Source organism: Halichoeres trimaculatus, unplaced genomic scaffold (genome assembly GCF_033239565.1).
Source record: "Halichoeres trimaculatus isolate MK-OKI-2021-1 unplaced genomic scaffold, fHalTri1.1 fHalTri1_scaffold_11, whole genome shotgun sequence".
In the NCBI taxonomy this organism is placed as follows: domain Eukaryota; kingdom Metazoa; phylum Chordata; class Actinopteri; order Labriformes; family Labridae; genus Halichoeres; species Halichoeres trimaculatus.
Window position 1 is genome coordinate 24,511,129 of NW_027437189.1, and position 18,977 is coordinate 24,530,105.

The 18,977-nt window shown below is 40.7% G+C and overlaps 1 protein-coding gene across 1 annotated transcript; it reads left to right on the top strand.

Annotated features, from left to right (window-relative positions):
* The first annotated feature begins 487 nt into the window (after nucleotides 1-487).
* On the top strand, nucleotides 488-17,246 carry LOC141798816 (extracellular matrix protein 2). Its single transcript, XM_074680674.1, has 12 exons — nucleotides 488-498; nucleotides 1,481-1,513; nucleotides 1,624-1,706; nucleotides 2,216-2,373; nucleotides 2,474-2,704; nucleotides 2,790-3,021; nucleotides 3,202-3,317; nucleotides 5,704-5,836; nucleotides 5,916-6,073; nucleotides 6,206-6,345; nucleotides 14,098-14,424; nucleotides 15,793-17,246. Exons 1-12 carry the CDS (start codon nucleotides 488-490, stop codon nucleotides 15,953-15,955), a joined length of 1,785 nt encoding a protein of 594 aa, XP_074536775.1. The 3' UTR covers nucleotides 15,956-17,246.
* Nucleotides 17,247-18,977: the final 1,731 nt, after the last annotated feature.

The following is an 18,977-nucleotide window of genomic DNA, read 5'->3' on the forward strand; positions in this document are numbered from 1 at the left end:
ACGTGACTGCAGACTTCATTCTGTTTTCTTTGTTTTTCCACGTGTGGTTTATTTACAGGTACATGCCAAATACAAAGCTGTCAGTAGTTATTCTGTCTGGGACATCTTATTCTGAGAACGGATAGCCATGCTATCATGGACCTGAGGAAAGGTTGTGTATTTATGCAGGATGCTCCTGCACCATTTAGGGCAGTGGAAACTGGTAATCCAGGGTGGTGTCTGACTGAGGTTTAGGAAGGGGCTGACTGTGGTCAGTGGATTACTGCATGTTCCTGTCAACGTTGAAATGAATAGTCTCTGGACACATCACTATTTACACTGGAAGAGCACATCAGGGCCTGAATGTTTCAGTGTTTAGTGTTAAATTGTCCAGTGTGCCATTTGGAAAATGTCTGAAATGTGCTGCTTGTGCCTGACTCAACAGGATAAACTCAACATGCAAAAAAAAAAAAAAAAAAACTTAAATTTGATTTAAATGTGATTAGCAATGCTCACATGGTGTGTCTTGTAAATCAGAGGTGCTGCTGCTTGGTAAATGAAAACATGGACACACATTTTGACTTTTTTGTTTTTGCATGCATATGTCTGATTTATAAGCAAATAAAGAGGAGCTGTCAGCATGTTTCACCCCACAGTGAAAATCCCAGTTTGGCTCAACACTCAGCCAGTGGCACCTGCTTGGCTTGGCGGAGAGTGTGATGCCCACACACTCCAGAGTACATGTTTAAGCATCTTGCTCAGGCAGAATATATGTACACAATATAAAGACAGGTTCATTGTTCATTTCTCGGAGGTCGTGTTTGATTTCATACATAGATGCTAGTGGATCTTGGCCAAACATGGTTGACTCTTTGACCTGAACTGTCTCGTAACCCCTGTCTTTTGCTGGAGTTCCTCAGGATTGGTTGGATCTTGTTAAGAGAAAAAAATGTCACATTTGGTCCTAAATTTATGTGTCAACACAGACTAAATTGTTCAACTAGACTCTATTACAGTTTACGTACTGTTTTCTTCTGTTTTCTAATCCTTGTATTATACTGCTTTAAATTTAGCAGACAGTTATGAAACCATGTGGAGACAAGCAGGAGCAGGGCGGGTCCGTGTATTTCATGGTAAGATGAGCAAGGACCTTTAGGGACAATGTGAGAGTTTGGGGGGTGATGTTACCCCTCCACCTCCACCATCAGGATATTCTTGCCCACCCTCTTGCTCTGCTCTCTTAGTTGGGGGCATGTCTGATATAGTTTAGTTTTGCTCTTAGCTGACTCACATCAGACTCTGCACCACAGCTTTTACTTCGTGTCTCATGAACTCAAGTTTTCTGGTTTCCTGGAGATCCTCTTGTGTAAACTTTCACGTTGATTGCTACTTGCAGTTTCTCCCTTATGACATAACCAGCTCTGCTTTCTGTGGATTTCTCCTTGTTCTTTGCTTCAGCTCTGAGGATCTCAAAGCTTTGGACTCATCTCTCCAACTGAAGCGGATTAAATTGGACTAAAATCCAGCCATGCAGGTACCATGGACATGGTTCATGCTCATTTGTCTTTATTGTAGTGTCTTTTCAGGACATTGCATTAATCACTGGTATGACATGAATGGAAAATTGGAAACTTTGCCTGTAAGTCATGAAACAGACACACCAGCAGCTCATTCGTCTGTAGCAGCCTCGACAGATCCAAATGGTTCAAGCACAACTCTTCCTGCAGGTAAGTTCTTTTTGTCTTTTAAACTCTGTCCAAATGTTTGTGGCTTTTAGAAAGCCTTGTCTTTATTTAGCTGTTACCAGGAGCAGGAGCTTTTATCTGAAACTAGGAACTTAACAAATATTGTGTTTTCCCCATGGAGACTTTATCCTTCAGAAACCCCTAAACAGGGGGCTTCTTATAAAGTACAGGTGCTTTTGGGATAGGCCTTGCAGTACTGGGAATTTCTGGGTTATATTTGTGTGAAAATGTTTTATGTGCAAAAGCAGAGAAAAGTTTAAACCTGTTTAAAAGATGTTCCTTTTTCTCATTCTTTGCTTTGTTTTGTTTGTTTTCATTCATTTTTTTTAACAAACCAGTCTCTAATTTTTGCAGGGTTTTGAGAACTCAGTCAACAATTGGCTTGGGAAACTTTTTTGCCCTTTCAATTAAGTTCCTATCACCAAAAATACTGTGTGCTTTTGGTACATACATAACTTGAATGCCTTTTTTCTCTGTGATTTGCAATGAAGAGGGCAAGAATGAGTGGCTCCACATAGAAGCAAAAAAAGAAAGAGATAACCAAGGCTTTGATCTGAGGAAGGAAGAGGCTGGTAGGAGAAGAAGAAGAAGAGGCACCTGGGGGAAGAGGAAACATGCAGAAACAGTGGAGGCCATTGCATACAGAATAGTATGACACATGATTTAAATTAAAAATGTCTGCATCAATGTCCTAACCCAGGCTGAAACTGTTTTGCTGGATCATCATGTTCATCTCCTGCTTCTTCCAGGCGGGGTTAGGGCGACCCTTGATGGGCTGGAGGAGACGTGGGAGAGTGGAGCTGGAAACCAGCACTCTCATGGCTGTGCTGAAGGAACTTCATGCTGAAAAACGAAGGCTGATGGATGAAGGGAAAGCTAAAGAGGAGGAAGAAGACGACGATGATGATGATGATGACGACGACGATGATGATGATGATGATGACGAAGATGAAGAAGAAGAAGAAGAGGAGGAGGAGGAGGTTCAATTTAATATATTTTTTTTAGTTGAATGACTAACTTAAGACAACTTTCTGTCAAATACCATGTTTTAACTTTCATTGCCAGGAAGAGGAAGAAGAGGAAGAGGAGGAAGAAGAAGAGGAAGAGGAGGAGGAAGAAGAGGAGGAAGTGGAGGCAACTGATGCTCCCAGTAATCAAACAGAATCGTACTTCAGCTCCACAGAGTCCCCTCTCAGGGAATGTCAGACTGCAAACCGAGAGATCAGCTGCAGGGGCCTCGGCATGACTCATCTGCCAATCATCAACAACCAGGAGGCCACAAAGCTGGACGTTGCAGGTGTGTGTGTGTGTGTGTGTGTGTGTGTGTGTGTGTGTGTGTGTGTGTGTGTGTGTGTGTGTGTGTGTGTGTGTGTGTGTGTGTGTGTGTGTGTGTGTGTGTGTGTGTGTGTGTGTGTGTTAAAGTATTACTGATACCGTAAACACTGTAATATTCATAGCTTACAATTTATTTTCAAAGAGAACAACATTCGAGGCATTGCTCCACAAGCTTTTTCTGGTCTGCCGATCCTGGACACATTGGACTTGAGCAAAAACCAACTGAATGATGAGTCATTCAGCCAAAACTCCTTGACTGTGAGTAACAAGGCTCTGTTTGCACATTATCAGTTTATAGCAATCAAAATTCAAGTAGTCTGCTTCTCACTCCATATGCCTCTCAAATATGAAATTAGATAAAACCAATACACTACTGATCTTAATTTTTAACTATGCTGGTAATGTGTGTCTTTTTGAGGAATACCTGTTCTTGTTTTTTAACTTCCTGTGACAGCTATTGTATGTTTCATATGTTACACACACGCACACACACACACACACACACACACACACACACACACACACACACACACACACACACACACACACACACACAAAATTAGGAAATAAAAAAGAAGCATGTGATGCAGTGCTGTAAAGGCCACCTTAGACACTACTTAATTACTTGACTTGTGTGTTCTGATTGGTTACATGGTTTGCTTTATTTTAAGTTAATAGTAATTGTACTTTAATCCAATTTGCTTTATTGAACAATTCATCTTAACCAGAGTTTTAAATTGCTCCTCCAGAAATTCACAGTAAACACCGTGCAACTGTACCAAAGAACAGTGGTTTCTCAAAGTGGGGTTTGGGGGGGGGGTCACGAAAAGCCTTCCAAAATCATAAAGTATTTTTAATCACATGTTTTATCCATTATTTCAAAAAATTTCAACAAAAAATAGATGCTAAATTCTGTATTAAACCAGAAAATGTAAAACAGAACATTTTTGATCTGCTTTCCACATTTCTTTTCTGTTTCAAGAGCTTCAAGGTGACTAAACCAGAACAAAGATGACAAATAAATTTAGCCAGTCTAATTTTCTACTTATAAATTAGGCAAGGTGAGACATGCAAGTTTATTTGTAGTGCACAATTCATACACAAGGCAATTCAAAGTGCTTTACGGCTAAGATAAAATAAAACTAAATTAAGTATCTTTTTTTTTCATGTTTTTCTGCTTTTGGTTTGGCCTATTGGTGTTTTCCCAGAGCTGGTCTTTGGCGCCACTATTTTGGGGGTCATGGGCTATAAAGTTTGGGAACCCCTGTCCTCCTGAGACTGTGTCTTCTTGACTTTTTCAAACCACTGATAATTACTTAATTATCTGTAATCCTTACTATAGTTATATTTTTCAATGTGTGTGTATGTACTGTTGCTTTTAAGTACCCCCTATATTCTTATTCTACACCATATACTCAGTGACTTTAGTGAAAACACATTTTAAGATGACACCAGTGCTGTGTTATCCTCTTGTACAGGTGGAAAATGAGGGGACAGTGATGATAAGACTTTATTTTCCTAAAATAAACAATGTAGGCGTGGCAGAGCCAGAGGGTGCAAAGATAACAAACAACAATTAGCATTTTGTTTACTGAGTTCTAACTGACTGACAAACAATAAAAGCATGTGTTATTTACAGTTATAAAAGGGTGATTTAACTTTTATTATACATGAGGGTTAAAGTATTTATTCATAAGTAATAAATTATAACTTAAACCTGATGTTTGATTTTTGACAAACATGACTAATGTAAGTGGCATCTCAGACACACTGACACAATACAGTGGAGTTTAAACTGTAGGAATTATTACTGCCTGCAGATGGTGCTAATGCTTTATTGCAGAGTTTTTACTTTCTTTTCCAGTAGGAGGCAACATCCACTACACTACACTACACTAAACTAAGAGTTTCAAACTGCAGCTGTAACCGTTTTATATCCAATGCAGGGTTTATATGATCATGTATAAAATGGGTATGATATCTGCTCCAAAGAACTACAGGTTGAGACGAATCAGCAGCCTGCAACATGTGCAGGAGTGAGATTGTGATTTACAAGAAGTTTTATAAGTTACTTTGCGTCTAATTAAGATAAAAAAGCTGGCTGAATCCTGTATCATTACTGTAATAAAAGAGCACAGAAGTCGCATTAACTAATCCTTTCTAAGAATAACCTCCTGGGCTAACCTCTAAATGACCACACACCAATCTCAGATCCTGACCAGACTGGGACCAATCATTACTCCCAACCATTGGCATGTTCGCACAGGACTGGTATGATGGACCTTTTGGAAGAAAGCTGCAGCCAATGGTGTGGAAAATAAAAGGAAGTTATTTATAGAAGAAGATTTTCCTCTCTTTCTGCTCAACTTTCAGTAATAACAGAGGGTTGATAGACTGGTTTGATGGATGCTGCACACAGCTCAGTCCACTGCTTTTACTTTTCACAAATTAGTTTCTCTAGCTTTCATTTAAGTGTCTCAAAAAGTAGCTCACTTGAATTATAACATGATAGATCACATCAGAGAGATCTGGCATTCTCTAATTTTGTGCATTCAGCAAATCTAAAAGGTCAACTTCTGGTAGTAGAAACATGTATCCATACTGTGTACTTGATTTTTCTTATTATTATGCTGCACTTCTGAAGGAGTTGACTTTTCTGAAGAAGCTGAACCTGGATGACAACCAGCTAACAGGGGTCCCAGCTCTGCCTTCATCTCTAGAGGAGCTCAAGATGAACAGAAACAAGATCACTACACTCTCACCTCACTCTTTCCAAGGTAAGATTTGATCCTTGTCCATGAATAAGTGTTATATTGTATGAAATTACGTCTGAAATCTAAAAATAATCTCTTTCAGGGTTAATAAATCTGTTGAATCTGGAGCTTGAGGGGAATATACTGCACGAAGGCAGCGTTTCACCTCTTGCCTTCAAACCACTGGAAAGACTTGTGGAGCTCCAGCTGGACAACAACCGCTTCCGTTCCCTCCCACTGGGCCTTCCTCCTTCTCTTCAGGTGCATTAATTTAACGTCATCCATAAAGAGGTCAAGAGTCATCCAAAGTGCTGCTTATTAATGCTAATGTGAAAACAAAAAGGTTTTTCATTTGCTCTTTTTTGTCTTGTCTGGGGTTTTATTTCTACACAGGAGCTGGAGATGAATGAAAATCAGATTGTTGAGGTAACATCAGAGGCGCTGAGGCACTGTGTTCATTTGAGAGTGCTGGACCTGAATCACAACCTGCTGCATGAGCAACGCATTGAATCAAACGCCTTGAGCTACCTCAAGTAAGTCCAACATCCATCCATCAATTCATCCATCATCCATCCATCCATCCATCATCCATCCATCCATCCATCCATCCATCATCCATCCATCCATCCATCCATCCATCCATCCATCCATCCATCCATCCATCATCCACTCATCCATCCATCCATCCATCCATCCATCCATCCATCCATCCATCCATCCATCCATCCATCCATCATCCACTCATCCATCCATCCATCCATCCATCCATCCATCCATCCATCCATCCATCCATCCATCCATCCATCCATCCATCCGTATATTCATCCATCTGTTCATCCATCCATCCATCCATCTATCCATCCATCCATCCATCCATCCATCCATCCATCCATCCATCCATCTATCCATCCAACCAACCATCCATCTATCCATCCATCCATCTGTTCATTCGTCCATCCATCCATCCATCCATCCATCCATCCATCCATCCATCCATCCATCTATCCATCCAACCAACCATCCATCTATCCATCCATCCATCTGTTCATTCGTCCATCCATCCATCCGTCCATCCATCCATCCATCCATCCATCCATCCATCCATCCATCCATCCATCCATCCATCCATCCACTCATTTGTCCATTCATTCATCCACTTATCCATCATCCATCAATCCATCCATCCATCCATCCGTCCATTCATCCATCTGTTCTTTGGTTTATCCATCCATCCATCCATCCATCCATCCATCCATCCATCCATCCATCCATCCATCCATCCATCCATCCACCCATCCATCTATCCATCCATCCAACCATCCATCCATACATTCATCCATCTGTTCATCCATCCATCCATCAGTCCATTCATCCATCTATCCAGCCACTCAATTAGTTGCCCATCCATTTATTCATCCGTCCATCCATCCATCCATCCATCCATCCATCCATCCATCCATCTCGATCCATCCATCCATTCATCCATCTATCCAGCCACTCAATTAGTCGCCGATCCATTTATTCATCCATCCATCCATTCATCCATCCATCCATCCATTTATCCATCCATCCATCCATTTACTCAAGACTTTTTTCAATAACCAAGCCATCCCTTCACTTATTTGTCCTATTTTCTGTTCAATCATGTGTGCCTCCCTCCCTTTATCTATTATTCTGTCATCCATTCATCTATCCATCTATCTGGCTAACCAGCCAACCAGGAAGTGCTTTAAAACAAAAATCTGCATGTTCTTCAGTTCATCTTTTTGCCACCAGAGGGCAGACTCAAGTTCCCTAAAATTTGGAAATTCATCTTTTTATTGAAGCAGAAATTTGTAATGAGGTTGAAGCACTCAAAGGAATTTTAAAAGATGTGTTGATTTTGTCGTGGTAAGGTTTTTTTCCCCTGTCATCACTGGTTAAGCTGAGTCTTTTTATTGTTTCTGACTTTAAAAGTCTTAGCTTTATGCTCTGATTCACCAGGAGACTGTTTCACATTTTCTTATTTTTTCGTTCTCGTACATACTCACACGTAGCATGCATCAACATATCAAAGAGGTTTTGACAGCTGACATTGTTTGCTTAGAAGAGCGGGCGTGTGAGGGACAGCTTGAGGGCAACTGTGTGTCTGCATGTGTGTGAATGTCTGTAATGTGTGTGTGTGAGTCTGTGCATGTGTGAGTGTGAGTTGTTTAAATATAGTGAATTCCAGTGGGTTTTTCTTTGCTCCCTGGGATCCTTGTGAACCACGGTGGTGGCTTCAAGGAAAACTGAGAAAGGGAAATACTGAAGAACACAAGAAAGACAGGAGAGTACAGTCTGAGAGATTCAGGATTTCACTGCGTGACAGAATTATTAATAATATTATTGTATATTGTTAATTATTAGCAGCATGAAGTTAATTTTGATAAAAGACAGTTTTTGAAGAAGCCTCAAACAGAGGAAATACACTACGGTTGCACTCCGAGCCTTCTTTTGACCTCTGACTCTGATGTATTTGACTCCTGACACTTGACCTCATTAGTGGCAGTAGCAGCACTCTTCCCATCGGCACGGCTGGATTATTAGCAGCTTTTCTATTTTAAAAACCTTCCTCAGCAATGCATAGACACCATAGCGAGAACAAATTCAACTTGAACTTAAGCTCCCCTACACGGCGGGAGCTGAACCCTTCAGGGCAGAGGTCTGAAACAAGACTCCTTCCTCCTTCCTGAACCTGGATAATATGTTGGTCTGAAGCCTTTTGTAATTACATCCACCTTGACGTAGTCATGGAGAAAAGTAATAATCATGTAAAATCTGCAGTGGTGTGTGGAGAAATGGACAAAGAGGGATTGATAAAAATGGGAAAACAGAATAAAAAGTAAACTGCTTCATATTAAAACAAAGTGTAGCATGCTGGCTCTGATTAGTGGACTGCTTCTGCTCCATGTCATGTAGTCAGAGTAGTTGGTGAGTCCAGTGGGAGTTTCAGTGATTGGAGGCTACTGTGCAGAGACTGGGGGAGGTTACAAGAAGCTGGGGAGGGCGGACTGGACCTGGGATCTTTCCAAACCTGAAGAGACTCAGTGCCAGCTCCTTACCTCACTATCTACCTTGTTAAAACATCTTATCCACGGTCAGAATAAACAAGATTTAATTTCACATCCAATTTTTTTATCCATTTTATTAATCCCAGAAATGTCTCTAGCCAGTGTTTACGTCTCTGTTATTAGGTTTGAACATTTGGACAGCAGGTTCAACTAATGACTCCCAGCTACAATGATTATACTTACCTAACATAGAACAGCACTGTTGGCAGATAGTTTTAATTTAGATGACTAATAAGAAAAGGTTCATGGGAAATATTGTAGTGGGGCGTATTCAGACCTTTTGACTGGGGTGCAAATTGCTTTATAGTTATTTATCTAACTACTAATATTAATGCGTTATACCAAAAATATAATTCCTCAAAGACTAGAATTGAAAATGAATTTCCTAGGTCATGCTTTGAAGAACTGTTAAATTAAATGTGCCATTTTAAGTTACAAAGACACCTAACAATAGCCTGTTGCAACAGCAGACTGGCAAAACACTCAAACATTTTTAGCCAGATTTTGAGCCAAATTTGCCTCCTCCAGTGATCGCCGTGAGGGGGCGTGACTGCTTGGGGGGCTAGATTAACCAATTATTTGTCCCAATTATGCCCAAGAGTTAGGTGGCAGTTCAATTATTGTTATTATATTTCACCCCAAATGTAGGGGAGCATGCCTAGCCTGAAGTCATAAACTTAAAACATGTTAATAATTATGGTTCCTGGTCAGACTGCCCCTGACATAATGAATGCCATAACCAATGAGAGGAGCAAGCTGGGAAGTGTTGTCTGCTAATTGTTTAAGCTCACAAGCATGGCTGGGAATGTAACCAAATGTTTACCCAAATTTAGGTGTGAAATTAGAAAAGAAGAAGACCAGTTTGTGCCACTTCTTACTCCTGTCCTTTGCCTTTTTTGTGGCTGCAGAGCACACACTAAGACAGCGAGCTGACGACATTGATCATCCAAAAACTAGGTGATCAAATTTAATCTCATGAGCATCTGTCAGATGTCACGTCTACAGAGCCATTCACTCAAATGTTTAGTGTGTGGTGTAGCTGTCTAATGGAATCGCAGTATTTGTGATCTCAAGATTGTCATGCTAAAATTACTCTGAATTGACTTTTTTCTTCTTTTTTTTTTTAACTGGTTACGATCCAAAAGCCATTTAGTGTGTGGCTGGCCCAACCCTGATAACTGATTTTAACATAGATCTTACCCATAGACTGTTTAATACATAAACATAGTCTCTGTGACATCATCCATCTGTTTCTAAGGCACAGTTTTGAAGACTATCGTCAACATGTGCTATATTGTAAAGGCTGATTCAACATAACTTCAGTCCACCTAGTAAAGAAGCAAAATTGAGGGGGGCCTTAAGCCTTTTGGTACCTGTGATATCTTTCAAAAAAGTCACCCCATACATTGTTTGTAAAATGAGCTGTTAAGACCGAAATGCTGCAAAGATATTTGGTTTTGTGGAAAGATGGGGTTTTGTGAATGAGTGTTTTCATTGTTTCTGGTACTTATCAAGCCTCCTGTGGACACGTGATGAACTGCATCTTTTGGCCTTTTTGCAACAGTTTCATTTCCTCAGCTGAAAGCTGCCAGTTTGTCCTACTTAAGCCAGTTATGGTTTCAGATTTTGGGACGGCACTAGGAATGACCTACCAGATCACCCCTGGCTAAACCTCTGGTCATTCCCCTCCTGTCAAAAACAAATAAAAAAATCACAGAACACTTTTTTTGTTGATTGAGATGAAAAATGATTGTTTAAAAAAATTAACATATGAATGCTTAAATTATTTAATGCAAGGCACTAAGAACTTAAAATGCACACACAATCATACTGGCTTTTCAGGAACTTGTCACTCAAATCACATCCTTAAATTCCTTCACATCTGCTCATCCTGCAGTTAATCAAAACTAAAGAGTGAGCATATCAGAGCTGCCTGCAAGCAGACCTGACTCCAAGCTCTGAATGTTCACTGACAGACCAAGACAAATGTGAATTTGCTCCCACAGATTAAATCTGCAATACACGTGACTCACTCCAAAAGTCCCTAACAATACGGTGATGTGTTTCCAATTGCAGTTTTATTAAGTGCCATCAAACATTTTTATTGGGAACATGATCATTATCTGGAGTTTCTGGATGACATATTGCTTAACACTGCAGATTGTTCTGCTGCTAAATTAAAGAGATTTCTTTCTTTCCAGAAAAGCTGCACTTGAAGCAATATGAACCAAGTCATAAAGAAGTGTTGTCTTATTTTATTAAATAAGCACACAGTGTTTTTGTTATCTGCTTGCATAAATAAGAAAACAAAATCACATGCACACACCACCACGTACAAACACTAAGCAGCTGTGGAAAGCATTACAGATGCCCAAAGAAGACCTCTCAAGTCTTTTTTGGTTCTGATTTAAAACTCTTCTCTCCATTAACAAAATGTGTTTTAGTTGAAAAAGTATACCATGCATACATTCTTACAGTATCTGCACAGCATGCATTCAGAAGTATGCGCTCACAGTCCCCGTCTGTTAATGATTAAAGCCATATTCTATATTTGAGTGAATCCAAATGTGCTGCAGTCTGGTCTCAGCAGATGTGACAAGTGGCTCAAATCGCTCCCAGAAATCAGCTGCACACAGAAGCTTGCACGTTACCGACATTTGTAGTTGAAGCCATGTGCTGCCATCATCCATCTATCATTACAAGTTTTAAAGTCTGATTTTAAACCTTTCAGGCCGGCTGGTCACAGCTGCTCTGCCTGGCTGCATCATGTGTCGTGGTTAGGAAACCAAAGCTTGACTGACAGATTTTTTTTTCTCCCCTTTGCATGAGCAGCTCTGGCAGTGCACAGTTTGACAGTATATATTGTGCTTCTACACCTGAGTGAGTTAGGGTGAGAGGAATGGGCCTCCCTCTGTGAGCTGGTTCTCATTTTAACCAAACACCCAAAAGAGGAGTAGACTTTCAGATTGATTTCTCCTGGATATGTGTGTAGAAGACTCCAACATACAAATTTGTGCACATTAGCACATTTGGTTATGTGGGTGATATGTTAGCTGCATGAATACTGATAAAAAATATTAATGAATGAATACTGGAAAGAAAGAGCAGTTTTTGTCCGAAGAGTAAAAATCATGAATTCATACAGAAAGTTGCATTTTCTTTTATTTGTTAGTCTCTTCTCAACATCACGCTTTCCTATCATAGCTTGCGTATGAGGTAGTGTATGTGTCTGTGTGTAGGTGCCAGCGGGTGGTGCGTGTAGAGGGACGAAGACTCAGAGAAGAGAGGACTGTGTGTCCCTCCTCTCATTAATACCATGTGGAGCTCCGAGCAGCGGCGGACTGCTGCTGAGCTTCCTGGCAAAGATTTAGAATACAAATTAGCAGCGCACAACTGGTCTGAACTGGAACACAGAGATGTGATATAAATATAAGAGGGTTTAACCATCAGAAAAATCCTGTGACTTATATCAATTGTAGGTTAAAAGAAAGCCTGAAATATGTCGGCTAGTGTTATTGTGATTTGTGTCATTACATTGTATAAAGAAAATACTGGTCAATACTGGAAAATGGTCAAATATTTACCATATGTACCACAGTTTTGATTCATTTTAACCGTGGTATTTGACTCATCTTTCATTGTTACCCATAATCTAACTCAAAGAAACCATGATCCCTGCCCTTTTTCCCTCAAAACCAAAGCACATAATAAACTTCAAGGGCAGGGAGATAATGTAGTCACCTTTATGAGAAGCAGAAATATTGATGCTCTGAACATCAGTCAGACAGATGCCAGGAAAAGTCTCCTCACTGGTCCCCATTTCTGTGTGGTCATTGGTTCAGGCCCATTTTCTGTCGAGTGGGTTCTATGAATGGCGGCAGGACAGGAAATGAGGTTCTTCTCCTGCTGGGAGCAGTTCTGTAAACTCACAACAGCTGTGCAGGATTTTGTAACAAAAACACTGAACCCCTGTATTACATTTTTTCCTCAGAACCCCCCCAAAATCTAGCACTCCTTCCAGTGCAGTCCATTCCAGCCTGGAAAAAAAACAAACATTTTCATCTCTCTTATCCTCCAATCAGGCAAAACTTTTCACTCAATTTGCCATGCTTTCTTACATCGTACCCCCCAAGCCCCATTAAGTTTTTCCCTCCTGCTGCTGCCCATTTATCCCCCACAGTCTACCCTCCCATTCTGCACTCCTGCTTTGTAGGAGTCCGGTAACTATAAAACACAAGATGTGCAGGGAAAAGCCTTGGAGTAGGGGAGGAAATAGGCATCCATCATCCTATTAAATCTGGAGTTATATAAAACATCAGCAAAGTTAGCAACCGATGTGAAGAGACTTTACAATACTTTACAATTTAAGCTTGACGTGTCTACAGGTTGGCACCAACTACAGAGTAAAGCTAAGGCTGATGGGAAAGGGTTTGATCTGTTAGTCACTCTCCTATAAACCCAATAATGGGACATGCATGGATAGAAGAAAACTCAAGGGACTGACAAAGTTGTTGCAGTTCTAAAAAGTGTGCAAGTGAGTGGACAATCCATGTACGAGATGTTGTGACATTTCATTAAACCAATCCACTTAATGTGTTAGAGATATTAGAGATGGCTTAAGTCTTCAGATCACCTTCTGTTCCAAGCACATGAGTCAAATGGCCTCCCAGTCAATAATTTACAGGATAAGTTACACATGTTGACCTTCTACTTGCAGAGTTTCTTTCAAGGAAGGAAAGAAAGTTGCCACAATTCTTCCTGACAGGTACATAAACAGTAATGTCAAAGGTCATCCATCAAACATTTTTGGAAATATTTCCATCCAACAACAATGCTCATCCTTATGTTAGCGCGAATAAAGGCGACATCTTACCAAAGTCATCAGGATACATTGCTTTGTTACCCTTTTGGACACAAATGTTGTGCTTGTCTGGCAAGCAGATTATGATAGGATCATTAAATTAGTGTTATTCTGCAAGAAAAGTCATTGGATCAACAAAATTATTGAACTAACCTTTCATGGCCTGGCCTCAAAAAGTTGTTGGTATATTTTAATCTTGACCAAAATTGGCATCCCATCTACAGCAAGTTAGTTCTTGTGGTGGCTGTGAAACGATGGACTCCAAAGCTTCATTTTAACTCCTTCTTTGAGATATCTGAAAGAGATTCATGATTCTTTACCCTGTTTTTCAGGTCGCTGGAAGCCTTGGATCTGTCCTACAACCAATTCACCACAGTCCCCATGAACCTGCCTCGCCCTCTCCGTAAACTTGACCTCCAACACAACAGCATCAGTCACATCCCAGCCCTCGTGTTCCGGCGCTTGAAGCCTGGTCTGCAGTTCCTTGGTCTATCCCACAATGCCTTGAGCAATGAGGGGACGGAGAGAGTTTCATTTGTTGGGACATACCTATCACTGAGTGAGCTCCTGTTGGACAACAATCGTCTCAAAGAGGTTCCTCCAAGTGTGCGACAGTTCAAGAACCTACAGGCGCTCAGACTAGACAACAACCAGATCAGGTAGGAAGTTGACACAACAATTTCTTGATACTATTAATGCACAGTTCCAGATTGTGGATCCTGTTTGCTCAAACACGGTATCACTGCAGACCAAAGCACCTCAAACTGATACAACATGGTCAGAGGCCAAAATGAATGCTAATTTCTAATGGCATGATTACTAAATTATTACCTCCACCATGGAGGTTATGTTTGTGGGAGAGTTTGTCTGTTTGCTAGTCTGTGAACAACGTAACTCAAAAAGTAATGAATGGATTTATGAAATTTTCAGGAAAAGCTCAAAATGGGATCAAGAAGAAATAATTAAATTTTGGAGGTGATCCAGATCACCGTCTGGATCCAGATTTTTTTTAAAGGATTCTTTATCATTGTGAGATAGGGCCGTTTTCACTATATGTGTATATAACTCCACGATAAATGGTCGAATTGTTTTGTAAAACAATACAAGACAAGGTCACCATCATTTCTGACAGATGTAAAAGCACGATCCAGATCCTGCCAATATTCTGGACACTAAGATCCAGAATATGAAATTTGTACTGAGTTATAACAATTTTTAACACTCTCAGGTAACAAATTATCATACAGATCTGCAACTAACACCAAATTGTAGCAGACAGTCTGCTGAAAGGGAGTATAACATTAAAGTAGGACTAAAGTGTTCAAAATGTGCTTGGCGGAGGTCTGCGCTCTCTGAGTGCTTTTCTTGATATTCTTATTATTACAACACTAACAAAAAAAAAGAAGCGAGGATATATCTTGATTCTTGATGTTCATACCAAACATGCACTTATTTTGAAATGCCTCATATTCAATTGTAGAAATCCCTGAATCTGTCAGTTTGTTCTAAAGAATAGTACTAGATCAAGATCTTCACAAGATCTTCATGAGACTTTCTCAAGATCTTTGCGAGATCTTCACAAAGGCTTGAAATCATGTTGAAAATTATGTGGTCATCACATCAAGATCTCTTAACTGTTTCATGACGCATTAAAAGGACGGGCCCTCAAACACCAAAGTCTGCCTTTAGCTCTGCCCCTGACAGGCCTCCAAAGGGCTGGCCAATCAGAGAGATGGGGGTTGTAGAGCAGGGAGCCTGAAAGAGGCAGCAGATAAAACAAAGCATTTCAGACAGAGGCTGAAATTAGGCTTTTCCAAAACAGTGGTGTGAAAAAAATGTAATTTTTTGAAGCATTATATAATTTCAAACAACTTCAAAAGCTCAACACCCCCTCTTTAAAAATCCATCCTTAAACCCAAATGTGAATCCTGGCATTGACTCTATAGAAAAAAATGTTATTGGATCCCCAAGGGTGCAGACTCTGTTGTTGGTCTTCGTTTGACACTCTGTATGTGTTGTGTTTGCAGGTTTGTGAGGCAGTGGGGGGTGTGCCATCCCCGTAACTCTGGATCTACTCTGGCTTCAGTCCACTTGGAAAACAATTTGCTGGATGTGGAAAGGATTCCGGCCAATGCTTTCTCCTGTCTCTCTGACGCTCAGGGCCTCGTCCTCTACCCACAGAAGTCTTAAGGCAGATAGACCACATTGTGGGACAGACATACATGAACAGAAACATACCCACAGAACACACATGTGTATAACCATGACATACAGCCACTTATTTCTGTCTGGGGTTTTTCAGTATCATGTAGTTTACTAAGTCAATCATTTTATCAGCTAAAAAAACACACCTCTTTTCTTCATCTATTTTTATTGACGAACAAACACGCTTCTGTTTGTAAAATTGTATATGAGAAAAGCTCAAACTAATCATATCAAATACTCTTGGTAGCCCAGAAGAAGATTTGCATACTGCAGCTCCAACTGCTTTAAGTGTTTGCGGAAGGACAGGTGGATATAAGACAGGTAAATTAGATGTGACTCAGATACCAAAGGGGTCATGGGGCTATTTAATTTTTGCCCTGCAGCGTGGCGGTCCCTGAGAGGGAGTGAACATTTCTGGTGACACAGTGTGAACTTAAGGGCCCCATTAGGAAGGGAAATATAAACATCATGCAGGTTCCCTATAACCAGACGACCTCCAACATAAACATCCACCACCAGCCACGCAGAGAAATATAAAGAGTTCCTCTGGGCCTGTGGTCTGGGGCCTGCAGTCAGGGCCTCCAAACATGTAAAAGGTGACGTCAGTTTCTGTAAAATTGTGCAGTTATTGGGGTGCAGGTATTTGTGTGCGTGAGAGGAGTAGAGCAACCATTATTTGGGTTAGCAGCAGAAAAAATGGAAAATATGGGAGGAACACACTGGTAAGGGACACAGTGAAAGCTAACTGTAAAAATCAATAAAGAAATTATTTTAAGAAAGAGTCAAAGGTGGTTAGTGAAAGATGATAGGTGCTGCAGTTCATGTCCGGTTGAATCCAATAAGACTTGGTTGAAAGGAGATTTAAAGCAGAGACAGAGGAATGGCAGAGCTGGGGCACATTTCCACACACTTCCCGTCCGGGATCAAAAGCCACAGGAGCTTTGGGATCCCGCCAACCTCACAGACAGTGACTTCTAGGATCTTAATGTTCTCTTTTCCTCTTTTCTTCTGTATCCACCTCCTCTATCTCACAGTCTGTCCTCTGCTGTTTGTCCACATCCCTCAGCCTTTTCCTCTGTCATCTCCTCCTGCACAGTTAAAGACAAAAACAGCTAACAAAGCCCCATTCTTCATTGTCCCCACATATCTACAATCTGGGCCCCTTTGGAGATGCTTTAAAGTCTGTGACGTGAATAAGAGCCTTGCCCTGAACATTTCTGGACTGGGGACCAATAAAGTGGTCTTGGTAAAAAACATCACACAGCCAGAGCAGAAAAAAAAGCACAAACCAAGTTGCACTTTGTTTTGTTTTCTCTAAAGCAACTACTCTTTTTTTTTTTAATCTTATCAGCTTTTATTATTATTATTAAAATAAAGTACAGGAATTGACAGGATATCTGTTTTGCTGTCTGATTCAGACACCTGACCAAACATTTGATGATGTCAAAAGAGTAACTGATATAAATAAAATCATAAAATGTGGATCGGTCAAAGTGTATGAAGTTGTTATTTACTGGACGTGCACTTGCTGTGTGGCTCCTGGTATAGGTTTTCAGCAGAGAGCCGTGTTTCTGCAGCTCTAAATGAAGACCAGAAGGTCCCCTGCAAACACTAGGGTTACAAGCAAGAGGAAGGGAGGCAGAGTTAATAGGGGAGAGAGTGGGGCTGGGTTATTCAGAGGCAAACAGATGACAAAGATAACAGGATTATGAAAACAGAGTGCATGCAAAGTCTGAATATTCAGAATGGATACACTCAAATACACACAGAGTTTTCACTCGCTCAGCCTGGGCATGTAATCACATGTTAGATTTCTGCTTTCAGTCTTGCGCATGTGGTGCAGTCTCCATAATTGTACAGTCATTTTATAAACAGCACATTACTGTCTAAGAAACTACACATTCCCTTTATACTGCAGCTCCTACACGTACAGGCAGAGCCGAGAGCTTTGCTGAAAAAACCCAAAGTGCGTCAGCTCTCTGTCTGCAGTTTTCCATCTTTGTAGTTTTGCACAGATGGATGCCTCAGCTTTGATCTTAAATCCTTAAAGCTTCCCTCCATGCAAAGCTTATCACATGGGGTGCTTTTAAATTTGACAGGCTTGCCACTTCAGCGTCGCCCGTCACATTGCGTGTGACACGACTAAACTGTTAAACCAACATCTCATCACGCCCAACAGATGTTTCGCATCCCGTCGAGCTGAGGCCAGAGCCTGTTGACCATAGAGCCAAGCATTGCTTTTCTTCTCCCATGCTCTGTCCTTTCTACCCGGCGACAGCAGCTTCCTGTGTTTGTTATTGGAGGACTGGGGGATTGCTGGCTGATAAAATAAAAGCACAGTGAGCACACAGAGAAAGGCAGCCAAAGAATCCCTTTTTCTCAACTTTCCTGTCAGAAACAAGCACATAAAGTGAAGATAGCCGAGAGAAGACTGATGTTTGCGACAACATGAGATTGAGTTGCAGTGTGAAAGGGTCAACTATTTGGGGTCAACAAGAATGTGCTTACTGCTGCATGCAGGATGAGTATCTCCTCAGCCAACATCCCTGATGTGATATCCAACATTATTAATGACTATCAAGTAAACATTCATAGAGCTGGATTCCAAAACTAGCAATATAGGATCAGCACTCTGCTCAACAACTCACCATTTTCACACAGTGGCCATGTTTTTACTATTGAGTCACGCTCAGGGTGGGGATCAAAATGTTATGATAAGTTGTACTGTTGTGTTCAAGGTCTGCAGATCATACAAATAAAGGAACTGACAAATTATTCTGAGCTGATCATCATCTGAAAGGGGAACCACATTTCAAACCTTTAATACGGTTTGGGGTTATTTGAAACAAAGAGATGAAGAGGTAAAAAGAATGTAGTCCGTATGATACCAATGAATTCTCCTCTTCCAAACATCCAAAACTGTGCATTTTTGTCATTTCCTGGTGTTTATGTTGATATTTATGTTTCTGTTTTAATTGTGGCCCGTATCACACGTTGAATGTACTGA